This window comes from Oreochromis niloticus, linkage group LG9 (genome assembly GCF_001858045.2).
Source record: "Oreochromis niloticus isolate F11D_XX linkage group LG9, O_niloticus_UMD_NMBU, whole genome shotgun sequence".
NCBI lineage: Eukaryota > Metazoa > Chordata > Actinopteri > Cichliformes > Cichlidae > Oreochromis > Oreochromis niloticus.
In genome coordinates, this window is record NC_031974.2 from 35087513 (window position 1) to 35100113 (window position 12601).

At 38.7% G+C, this 12601-nt stretch overlaps 1 protein-coding gene across 4 annotated transcripts; it reads left to right on the forward strand.

Moving 5' to 3' along the window:
* Window positions 1-563: 563 nt before the first annotated feature.
* LOC109199279 (uncharacterized) lies at window positions 564-10154 on the forward strand. 4 transcript variants are annotated; one of them, XR_003221655.1, is made up of 5 exons: window positions 564-4516; window positions 6150-8390; window positions 8473-8597; window positions 8696-8791; window positions 9087-10154. XR_003221655.1 is itself a non-coding variant. In XM_025910354.1 (4 exons), the coding sequence occupies exons 1-4, from the start codon at window positions 7881-7883 to the stop codon at window positions 9187-9189; spliced, it is 834 nt and encodes a 277-aa protein (XP_025766139.1). In that variant the 5' UTR covers window positions 7657-7880; the 3' UTR covers window positions 9190-10154. The 4 variants fall into 4 exon arrangements, 1 of the variants encoding a protein (XP_025766139.1); XR_003221654.1 differs by lacking the exon at window positions 564-4516 and having other exon boundaries at window positions 5476-7270; window positions 7405-8390; XR_003221653.1 differs by lacking the exon at window positions 564-4516 and having other exon boundaries at window positions 5476-8390.
* Window positions 10155-12601: the final 2447 nt, after the last annotated feature.

Sequence of the window (12601 nt, forward strand, 5' to 3'; positions counted from 1 at the left end):
TCCATTATATATACATTATATCCTGTCACCTGTCAATCTGTTGGACACTTCCTGTAAATTAAGACGACTCCACTTAAACTTGTAACTGATGATCATACAATGTAAACAGATATTCCCTCAGCTGAATGTATGGTTGTGTTGCTAACTTTGAAGAAATGGAAATGCTAATTTGAATGTATAGAAAAAGATCATCCATCCATTAATCCATCAACACACCCTCCATCTGTTAAATGTACTAAATCAGCATTGTCAGCTTCAGTCTTTTCACAGTTTTCAGCTTTCAGGTTGGTTTCTTTGTTTTTAAGATGAGGCGTACAGTTGGGGCTGGATTAGCTGAGCTTGAATCCTCCCTTATTTTGCTGAAGCTGCTCGAGGCTTCCCATGATGCACTGAGTATTTGGTCTTTATTAAACTCGTTTCACTCTGTCTGTTCAACCATGCTTTCCATGTGTTCCAAAATAAAATTTTTGTTATTTTGAAACAAAGTTTCAATAATTTATGTATTTATTTTTACTGTGGACCACTTGCTTAAACAAGAAAAAAATGTAGTGTAAAGTCAAGTCAAGTCAAAGTTTATTTCTATAGCACATTTAAAAGACTAGTGTACATCAAAGTGCTTCACAATAAAACCGCAATGCAGGCAGAACAAAGAACAAATTACAATTATACTTAAAATTGCATTTACATGGTGTAGTGCAGGCCGAATGAAAGTCAAACTAATTTGTTTCAAAAGCTAAGTTAAACAAGTGTGTTTTTAAATGGGATTTGAACGATTTCATTGATTCTGATGTACGGATTTTGACTTGGAGATTATTCCAAAGTGAAAAATATCTAATCTAATTAATTACTTGGTGTAATATGAATGGGAGAGGTCTCTATCAGTGGGGAAATCTGATAAAACTTTAAAATACAGTTATAAGTCCAAAATCTGTGCCCTCCTTCATATATTCATATATTCTAAAGCCATCAAGTGGGCCATATTGGAGTCTTTGCCAGGCCGATTCTGGGCCCTGGGCCTTAAGTTTGCAACCCCTGACCTACGTGCTTGAAGTACACCCACATCATCTCAAAGCTGGACGTAGATACGGTGACATCATAATCTGGTTTCTGACGTCTCATTTTGAAGCCTCGAGATTTTCACCATCACTACTTTCAAGCAACCGGATGAACATAAATACAGAGTTAACGTCGGAGTGCTGCAGTTTAAATGGTATACATCAGAGGTAGGGAACATCCGGCCCGGAGATCATTTCTGTCGGACCGCAAAGCAATAAAATGTTTATATTTTATAAATACACTTATAGCATGAATAAATAAAAAGTTCATGAAAAAAAATATCGACAGCTGTTGAGTTAGTTAATATGTACGCCCTCATTTGTCATCTGTCACGACACTCTTCTGAGTTTGGTTGCTCAACAAGCAGCTTTCACACGACCACAGGCAGACAGAGAGAATATCACCCATGCAGGTTTTGTGGTGAGTGCGTTAATAGCCAAGAAACTGAAACCTCATGAAGAAGTAGAGTTTGTGAAGGAGTCCTCGGAGCTGCTGCAGAGCTGCTCGCCCCCGACAAAGTGCAATTATTTCAAAGCGTGAGTGTCATGGTCCTGGGTGTTTCCCAGCCGTGACAGTCAGCTTGTCTCGAAGAACTGTGTCAGACAGGATTACTGATATGGCACAAGATACTGGAAAAACACGGAAGGACACTGCAAGAAACTTTGAGTATTTTTCTCTCGCCTATTTTTGTACATGGGATTACGGGCGACTGTGGAACGAAGGAGGAGTTGCTGTCTTTGCAAGCTATGCACGGCACTACTAAAGGTGAAGATTTGTTTGAACAAGTTGTTGTGGCCATGAACAAATTTGAACTGCCATTTGAAAAGTCGAGTGGGCTCGCCACTGATGGAGCACCCACAATGGTTGGCGCAAAGAAAGGATTGACTGCATTAGTCAAAAAGAAACGAGCCATCTGAGTCTGGATGCAAGTGATTTAGTTGTATGCCACTGCGTCACACATCAAAGAGTCTGTGTGCACATTCGTGTCCAAGACAAACAAAAGCAGAGGGCTGAACAACCGTCTGTTCAAGGAGCTACTCAGTGAGCTCGAGTCAGAGTACAGCCATCTGGTTTATCACTGTGAAGTGCAACGGCTGAGTTGTGCAGATATGCTTGCACGGTTTTATACACTGTGGGAAGAAGTCAGGCACTTCATGAGGGGAAACCTGTCATTGAGCTCAGTGATGGCAAGTTCCTCAGTGATCTGGCTTCATGGTGGACATCACCAAGCACATGTCAGAGCTAAACATCAAGCTGAAGGTCCCAACCGGCTCATCAAATCTCTGCTTTCAAATGTGGAATCATTTGAAGTGAAGTTAAGGCTGTGGCAAGGACAACTGGAAAAGGGAAACACTGTACACTTTCGCACCCTGCAAGAGCAAAAGCCTGACGTTACATCTGAATATGCCAGTGAGTGTGCAAAACTCATTCACGCAGGAGAGGTTTCAAGCTGTGAAGAATATCCAAAAGGAACTGGACATGTTCGCTACGCGGTTTAATGTGTAACCATTTGATGTGTCAGACACTTTCCAAATGGAAATAATTGGGCTGCAAAACAACCACGAGCTCAAAGCTAAGTACAACATCCTCTCTCTGCTGGACTTTCACAAACTGTATGTTCATGCCAAGGATTTTGCCATCCTGAGGACACCTGCCCTGAAATTTGCATCTCTGTTTGGGACAACGTGCCACTTTGAACAGTTCTTTTCAAAACTGACTCTCGCAAAAAGCCGCTTCTGCTCAAGACTAACTCACCCAAACTTGGAAAAGCAGTTCCGAGCATCATCATCATCATCATCGTCATCATCATCACAGCCAGCTGACATCACACAAAAGAAACAGTTCCAGCCATCTCATTAGGTGAGTCTGACGAGCAGAAATGCAGCAGTCATGAGGCTTAGTAACACAGTAGTTATAGACTTTTCTTTTTGGAATTTCTAGGTATGTGTTCAGAGAACTATATAAAACTTGGCCCTTCATATGAAAAAGCTTCCTCACCCCTGGTATACATGAACCTGTCGTGTCAAACTGCTTTACCTAGCGAACTGTTAACCAGGACATAAAGAGCGTAAGCACCTGTAACCTTCTATATTACTAGATGTGTCGATGTGCAGAATATTGGCAGTGTGAATGTATTCATGAGGATGTTGAGTGAATAGATAGTGTGTTAACCAGACTTCTTTAGTGCACAGACAGCCTGCAGAATGCAGCCGCACTGAACTCTTACGCTTGTGTTTGTGTGTTTGTAGCGCTAATGAGCTACTAAAATAAGTTATTTCAAACTTATGCACAACTCAAAGTGCTTTTGTGTCCAAGTGAAATGTTGGCGCCATTTCTGAGGTGATTCATGTACACTGTAAAACCCAACAGTGCATCTTACTAAAAGAAGTAAGTTCTTCTTACTCAGTTCTGAAAAATAGTTAAAGTAACTTTCATGAATTGTGTTAGGTAGACCCAAAAGTATACATATGATATAATAACTTTATTGTAATAAGTACACATGATGTTTTTGTAACGTTTTAAGTACTGTTGCTTTAAACTGTTTAAGTTGTGCTAATTCATTTGTATTAGTCATCATCCACAGCCCTGCCCCCAGTGTTTTGCCTGGACTGTCTGGAGAAATTTTGCGAGAGTGGAAAGTACAAGATAAACGTTATTTTTATGTTTTTCTGTTAATGCTTACTTCTAGCATACAAAACGTACATTTATCAGACTGCTTTGTTTTAGTTGTACTTTGTTGTAATTTATCAGACTACTTTGTTGTAGTAGCTATATAGAAAAACGTAACTTAGCTTGCCAGCACACAATTCCCGCCTAGCGCTGTATGAAGTCTGCCTTCACAATTTAAAAAATTAACGGTTGGTGGCTTGTTTCAATCAAATAGTTGGTAAGTAGTCTAATTTTTGCAAACTGCATGGCACAAAACTTTTGGTAAAATCAGTGTTTAGGCTTTTCTGACTCTGAACTTTATCAAGTTCAAATGTAGCCTACTTTTGACACAGTGAAAATAGTAGAAGATTTATTTAGTGTTAATTTTAAGAGTTTAGTGGACAAGTTTGCCTTCACAAATTTTAAATATGATGGTTAGCGGCATTTTAGTCGTGAAATAATTTACCTTTTCAAAGCTGCACTGCACCAAACCTAAACGTTTCTGACTCTGTACTTTCCAAGGGTTAGCCTATTGTGTACTTCACTTGTGTAAAATTGCTTTATTATTTTATAACATATAGAGTAGTTGACCAACCTGAATTGAAAATGAGCTGTAGTGCAAGAATAAATCTTACTGTTTTCAAAGCTTGTGTTATCCAGGTTGACTGTTTTTAAGTGAAGTAAAAGTCTAAAAGTAAAAACTGTTCTGCTAGCTTTCTGTTCTCATGGCTTTTGTGTTATTACAGTCTGATGATTGAAGGAGCAGTAGCATGCCGAGAGATCATCCAGCACTGCACTAAAGACAGTAAAGGTGATTTTAAAACGATTTGGCATCAAAATGTGGAATTGCAAGTTGTGTAGTTTTTCTACTGCCATAAAAGTCATGTTGTTGAAGCATTATCAGCTCAACCATGGTCAGTACTCCACAATTTCACCCTTACCCTGTCTCTACAACACCTGCATGTGTACATTTAGTACATTTAATTCATTAAAGATGCACATGTCAAGAATGCACACTCCCACGCAAAGAAAAGACGGTTCTTATCTAGATTTGAATAATTATGGATTTTGTTGCCCTGTGTGTAATTTTAAGCAGCCATTTATTGAAAGCCAAATGTTTATCCATCTGAGAGGGCATTTAAAACGAAAAGAAACTGTTCCATGTCCTTTCAAGAACTGCAATTTTAAAACCAATGTATACTCAACCTTCAATGCCCACAAACGCAGAGACCACCAAAATTCAACAAGTTACGATGAAGGCATTGTGCAAAGTGTTATAAATGTAGAACAAAAAGATGACATGCAACTTGATTCAATAGAGTCATCAGATGACAATCAAGTGGCATCCACCAGTGAGATCAGTGCAATTGAGGGTTTAGATGAGCAGTTGCAATACAATCTGGCTGGATTTTTCTTGAAAATGCAGACCATTCTCCATGTGTCCCAGAGAGCAACACAGGAGATTATTGAGCATATTGATCAGTTGTTTTTGTTATCACAACCTCTGGTTAGAAAATCAGTTGTAGATATACTGAAAAAGCACAACTGTACATATACGGACAAACTGGTGGATGAGATTTGTCAGGCAGTTTCTGATAGTAATGTTTTACATAAATGTGTCACATCTGAAGGACCACTATCTACAGCAAAGAGGAGGAAATCATATTACGAAGCAAATTTTCCATATGCCAAACCTGTGGAGTATTTAATTGAATTGTCAAAGCACACTTATATGTATGTGCCTATTCTCACATCTTTGCAATTGTTGTTGAAAAAAAATGATGTGCTTGAAGAAATTAAACAAGCACCCACACAGATTCCTGGACATTTCATGTCATTTTGTGATGGATCCTACTACCAGGAAAATGTTCTACTGTCACAAGAGGGACAGAAATTGTCAATAATACTTTATGTGGATGATTCTGAAATCGCAAACCCACTTGGTACCTCAAAGAAAATACATAAAGTCTTTGCAGTTTATTGGACACTGGCAAACTTTCCAGTTAAATCTCGTTCTGCTCTACACTGCACTCAGCTTGCTCTGCTGTGCAATTCCAATGATGTGCGCCAGTTTGGGTATAAGGAAATGTTGTCACCACTCTTAAATGATCTGAAAACTCTTGAAGAAGTAGGTGTCTACATTGAGACTCTTGGTGAATGTCTTAAAGGCACTGTCTACTCTGTTGTGGCAGACAACCTTGCTGCCCATGGACTTGCTGGTTTCAATGAGAGTTTCAGGTCTACATATTTCTGTAGGTTTTGTCATGCCACCCAAACAGAAATGCAAACAGAAAATGCTGTTACAGGGAATTATGCAATGAGAACAAAAGATGCTCATGATAATCTTGTGCAAGAGCTTCAGAATGATGACATTGAGGAAAACTATGGTGTTAAAAACACCTGTGTTCTTTCTGATCATCTCTCTTTCTTCCATCCTGTCACAGGCTTCCCACCTGACCTCCTACACGACCTGTTTGAAGGTGTCGTTCCAGTGGAGTTGGCACATTGTTTAAAAGGTTTGATTTCTAAGAGATATTTTACCTTAGAAGACTTAAACAGAGCAATTCTGCGCTTTCCATACCAACATTCTGACAAAGTTGATCGCCCTCATCCAATACCCTCAAATTTTGCCAGGCGAGGGACCATTGGTGGGAACGGGCATGAAAATCATGCCCTTCTTAGACTGTTGCCTTTTCTCATTGGCTCCAAAGTTCCAGAAAGAGACACTTTTTGGGAAGTGCTAATGGATTTAAAGGACGTAGTTCAGCTTGCCATGTCTCATACTTTTAGTGACGAGACCATTCAGTACATGGCCTGTAAAATATTAGATCACAGACAACTCTTTCAGGAAGTGTTTCCTAATGTTCGATTCAGGCCAAAGCATCATTACATCGAGCATTACCCGCACTTAATAAAGTGCTTTGGTCCCTTAGTTCATCTTTGGACAATGAGATTTGAGGGAAAGCACAAGGTTTTCAAAAAAATAATTCATGACACTCACAACTACAAAAATGTACTAAAAACTTTGGCAGAGAGACATCAAAGCATGATGGCATTTTATTTGTCCTCATCAAAGTTTTTCAAACCACCTGTGCAAACATCCAAAATGGAGTCTTTGTACATTTCATCATTACCTGCAGATACACAATCATTTATTTCAGGTATTGCTGACAGTGACACAATATATGCAACAAAAAAGGTTACAATTAATGGCACAAACTTTGCAATTGGCATGTTTGTATGCACAGGTGCTTATGCTGCATTGCCAGAGTTCAAAGAGATTCTTAATGTACTGCTCATCAGAAACAACATTTATTTTCTCTTGAAAGACTATGACACTCATTACGTTGAGCACTTGCGTTCATATGAAGTAGCAGAGAATCAACAGAGGGGTCTCCGTCACAGTGTAAAATCTCTGTGCCAACTGTCTGACCACATGCCGCATTTTGCTTACAAGATAGCAAATGAAGTCATTCTAACAACAAACCATTTCATTCCAGTGTCTGACTAAAGTAACAGAACTGAGACATCAGCTGATTCCACCAATTTGTGAACCAATGTAAAAGTAATTCATCTATTCAGTTTTTTGTATTCACATAAATGTTTTTATACTTTTGCACAATTAATATTTTGTAAATAACTGTAAACACAAACATGCATTAAAATGCCACTATAATATGTGAAACCTGTCTGTTACAGAAATAAAAAATTCAGATGGAGGCAACAGGAATATTGAAGCTAAGGGTCATCCTTGATAAGGATAACGCTGAAAAACTTATTTTGCCATCTCGTCCAAACAGTGTGCAAGCCCTCATAGATGAGATCAAATCTAGGCTAAATTTTACCTTCGACTTTCGGCTTCAGTTTCATGACCCAGATTTTGATAATGCCTTGTGTAATTTGGTTAAAATAGAAGACCTGCCAGCTATAGCATCTGTTAAAGTTTAGTTGAGCTGGACCGGATTTCAACGAGCACTGATGACACAATCCTTCAGACTGATAGCACTGATACCATAGATTCACCAGAGCGTATTAGTAGATGGCCAGAGGTTTTTATTGTTCCGCCATTTTCTTATGAAGTGGAACATGTATTAAGAGAGGGTAATGCAGCATTTGATAAAGATGGGAAAGTAATTACACTGACACGAGATCAAAAACACAACATACTTGAGACAATGGGGGAAGAAATCTACAAACTAAAAGCATACCCTAGTACAACACAAATTGGCAAGGCTGCAGAAGCTTTAGTTAGAAAACATCCCTGTCTGAAAGAGAGGAATTCTGACACTGGGTGGGAAGGGTGGAAGAATAGCCTGAGATATAAAATGGGAAACCAAAGAAAGAAGTTGGCTAAAGCTGGCATCATGGATGTTGCTGTGAATGCTGGAAAGCGCAGCAGAACAAACCCAGATGGAGCTTCACCAAGGGCCAATATTAAAAGACCTAGGAGAGGTGAGGTCAACTTCCTTCCTTCTTATCCTTCTGGAGAAACAAGGGAGTCTCTGGAAACCAGAAGACTTGAGATGGTAGAAGAGTTCAAGAAGACCTCAGCAGGAAGAGACATCCCTCTCATTCATCAGGATATGATGCGGACTTTTGCACTCCGGCGTGAAGAGATTGTCACAACTTCTCCTCCTGTATCAGAGCTCAAGGACAGATGGCCAGCACTCTTTCATGAGACACAGGTAAGTACAACTACGTATATAACATTTACTGCTCATATAGTATGCTGTGTTTTGCTTATAATATTTTTGGAATTCTCCTCAGCTCTACTTTGAATTTCATCGGATCACCAATCAGAATCTGCCACATGTGTTTTATGCTGCAAAAAGAGGAAAACTGGACGGGTCGGTGAAAGGATGGAGCAGCTTTTGTTGGCATATGGAAAACAGGTATTTAAAAATACTAATTATTATTCTGCTTGCTTGGCAGTTGCCATTGTTATGTTTATATATATATACATTTATTTATTTGTTTATTTATTTATTAGGACAAAAACGACATCTATGCAACTAGAACAGCAGCTCTGGCTGGCCTACCAATGTACCTCAAGGAGGATTCTTCAGAGATTTTCAAAACATGCAAGGTACTTGGGTATTACAATAATTTGCACATTGGAATTTAAAAAAGGGTGAAAGGAGTTTATAAGTCATCTGGACTTGGGTTGAAAGTTGAAGACGTGAAGTTGAATGACTTATAAACTTCTTTCATCCTTGATTTGACTACCTGGATGAATGAAAAATGAACCTTCACTGTCAACTTAAAACATGTTATGATATATAGAATTTGAAAAACTGAAGAAAGGTGCCTGACCATTTGTATTTATGCTTTTAACAGAGATATTACAGATGAATAATTGTGCACTCTGTATTATATCTTAGGATGAAATTGAGTTCTATGAAGCCACAATTGCTCTGGTTGCTGATGTCGATGAAGAGGAGGTGCCTGGAGGAGTTCCTTTCTCACCACGCCAAGTGTTCATAGTACTTGAAGATCAGGTTGTTATGACTCATCACTCATGGACTGATGCACTGGTGTGTTTGTTTGGGCTAATCTATGCTCTGCATCTGAGCTATCCTGAGAAGTGTACTGGCTTTTTTGAGTTCATTCAAATAGTGTTGCTGAAGCTAGACGATGAGAGAAAGCAACTAAAACCAAAATTGCAGACACTAAAAAATGAGCTTGTGTAGATGATGTTTGTTTTTCACTGTCAGTATATTCGTGCTTTTTCAGTTATCTGTGAATGGCTTCAATAGTTTTATTTGTTCAGGGTAATTTGCTTTCTAAAAAGCAATGTGGAGAAAGCTAAGAATAAGGAGACAATCCATATTTGACGTTTTGTTTGTGATTGAAAAAAATCTTCACATAGTGTGTAATCTTAAGCTTATTTCCAAAAATATATTTTAGTTACATGGAAATCTTTTGGGAGATAACTGATAATTAGTCAATATGTACAGTAAACTTTCAAGCTTTATTTTTTAATTGTGTGATGAGTGCCAGTTCACTTGATTCGAGGTCTGGGCAAAACTGTTGAGAAGCCACAAATACCTTTGAATATTCAAGCCATGAATATTTTTTGTTAGTGACATCCTTAGTTCAGCTGTTTTCTATAGTTGCATTGCTGTAGTGCATGTGATTTCATTATTATACTAAATGTTACTTAAAATTGTGATTGTTATGGCTCTAATTGCCTCTAAACTATTGTTTTTTATGATGTACACCTATGTATCAGGTCTACATTACTAAATTTGTGTTTTGTACATTTAATCGATTTTCAAAATGCTACAAAAAACATTCAAAATTCCCTAAAAGCGCAAGTTTTAAAATGCCTAATTATTTGTTATTTGATAATGGCTTTAGCAGTCATAGTTTATGACTGAAAGTATGGTTGTATTCATTCTGTATTTTCTCTGCAGTTAAAGTTAATAAAAACTGAATGGAAAGAATAATAGCTTGGTTTTGTGTTAATAGTACTTGAACCATTTGGTCCAATCGGTTTCCCCAATTGGATTAAGTTGTTTAAATACAACTATTTAAGTTAATTTAACTTAATTTGAATATGAGCATGTAACACTTTAAATAAGTTTGAATAAATACAGCATCTTAGTACAACAAATTTAATGGTTTAAGTTAAAACATACTAAATACAATGAGTAAATAAACATAATGCATTTGAGTTACATTATCATATTTGCTTTGGGTTCTCAGGACTCAAATAAAGTACTTAAATAACCCAAAACTGTTTAAGTTATAAAACTTGAATCAACTGGTGCAATCGGTTTCCCCAAATCATTTGAGTTAACTTAACTTGTCAGGTTTTACAGTGTAATAATAATGGATTGCATTTATATAGCGCTTTTCAAGGCACCCAAAGCGCTTTACAATTCCACTATTCATTGACTCTCACCTTCACACACTGGTGGAGGCAGCTACAGTCGTAGCCACAGCTGCCCTGGGGCAGACTGACAGAAGCAAGGCTGCCATATCACGCCATCGGCCCCTCTGGCCAACACCAGTAGGTGGTAGGGTAAAGTGTCTTGCCCAAGGACACAACGACCAGGACAGAGGGCCCGGGGATCGAACCGGCGACCTTCCCAAACCCCTGAGCCATGGTCGCCAATGTAGTGGGCAACATGACCAAAATGGAGAAGTGTTAACTTTGATGGAGATACACCGACTCAGAGGTGTTGAAGCCAAAATTCCAGGTGGAATTGTCACAGCATGCCAATCATTAATCAAACTAATTACAGGATACATGGAAAATTTTGCTAATGATAAAGTGCACTATTTAAGGAAAATGTTCAACTGTGGACCCAACAACAGGTAGCACTGATGAGAGTGAAGTTGAAGCAATGGCAATGGTGGAAAACAATCTGTTTAGCTGAAAGATACATGTCGAGAGAAATAGGGGAGCTCTGCAGGGTGAAATTAGCAGGGTGTGTCAAAGAAACAGAACATGGCAAAGTCAGCTGACAGCTCCATAAAATGTGTTTCCTACAGCAGCAAACAGGCTTCAAGAAGTAAGGAGAAGTTTCAAGATCTGTGGGCCAGTCGGCCTCTTGTGTAAAGGACACAGTGATGCTGAAGTCATAGAGGCTGTGGTCAGTTCAGTCAGCCCAGGTTTCAGTATTCCTGACATGCGTGAGATAAAATGTGACCTCACTCCCCCTTAGTTAAAGGAAATAATGAAAGCGCATCAAAAATCTCCTGACTTAACTCTTTGTGCTTGCATTGGGATGGCTCTCAGGAAGGGATCAGTGCAGCACTGTACCACTGACAGTGAGGAAAGCTGCTCATCATTGATTATGGGTCAAGAACTGCTCCAAAATCTAATCACCACCTCCATTGCTGAAAAGCAGGCAATTTATGAAAGATTTTGAGAATATATGTATTCTGCCCGTTCCATTATTTTATGATACAGGCAATAATTTATGAACCCTGTCTGTCTATCCTATGAATTCTAGCCAAAACCACCTGAGAACATTCACATGATGGGGTGAGCAACCAGTGTGCAGAGCACAGCGATGAAGACGGAGAGGGACAAGTTTCAAGGAAGAGGAAATCGCTTCTCACCCTCCAGGTGACTGCACACAGATAAACTGAGACATATGTGAAGCATACAGTGGGTCTGTGTGATGGTTTATTGGGTAGAAACAGGCTCTAAACCACGGCTGTTTTATACTATTATATTTGGCCTCCGAAATAAGTTAAGTTTTACAGCTTTCCTAGTGATAAAAACCTCCTTTATTGTCATTCATTCTACTGTTGGGATTAAATTATTTGAAGTGCCTCAATTCTATGCTTTGGATTAACTAAAATGCCATATAACCATATAGTGTAGTATTAAGTGGACACGGCCCTGAAAAATAAAGGCATCAGACCATGTGTCCTTGGGGGGTAGAAAGCTGCAGACTCTCGCTCACGCTTGCCTGGGAAAATGTAGATAAGAGGGGACCATCTCTAGTAGAAAGTTACTGAGACACTGTTGTTTAGAGTAGAATGAGAGAGCTTCTGTAATACAACTGTCAGGAGCACACCACCATTTTGAGATCCACGGCAGCGTGTCATGCAGGACGCATCTCCCTTCTACAAGTAATAAAGTGTTAAATGGTCTACTGAGCAGTGTTTTGTCTTCCATCAGATGCCTCTGAGGAATCAAAAAAACACGGTGAAGTGTTGATATTTAACACTACACAAAGTCATCAAGCAAATAACAATTAAATGACAGAAAAGTTTTTACTACAGAAATTTCTGTTTTTTTACCACTACAGTTTAAAAAACGAAAGGAAAAAACTGTCCAGTCTGGGCAGTGAGCTGTCAGGGATTTGTTTCTGTAATTTTACACATTTATGTCTTACGATTTAAGTACAAAGAGTCGTGCCAACAGATTTCTGTC

Coding starts and splice junctions, on each gene's coding strand:
- LOC109199279 (XM_025910354.1), top strand. CDS start 7,881: ATGGGGGAAGAAATCTACAAACTAAAAGCATACCCTAGTACAACACAA. Junction 8,598..8,695: donor TGTTGGCATATGGAAAACAG/GTATTTAAAAAT, acceptor TTTATTTATTAG/GACAAAAACGACATCTATGC. Junction 8,792..9,086: donor AGATTTTCAAAACATGCAAG/GTACTTGGGTAT, acceptor ATTATATCTTAG/GATGAAATTGAGTTCTATGA.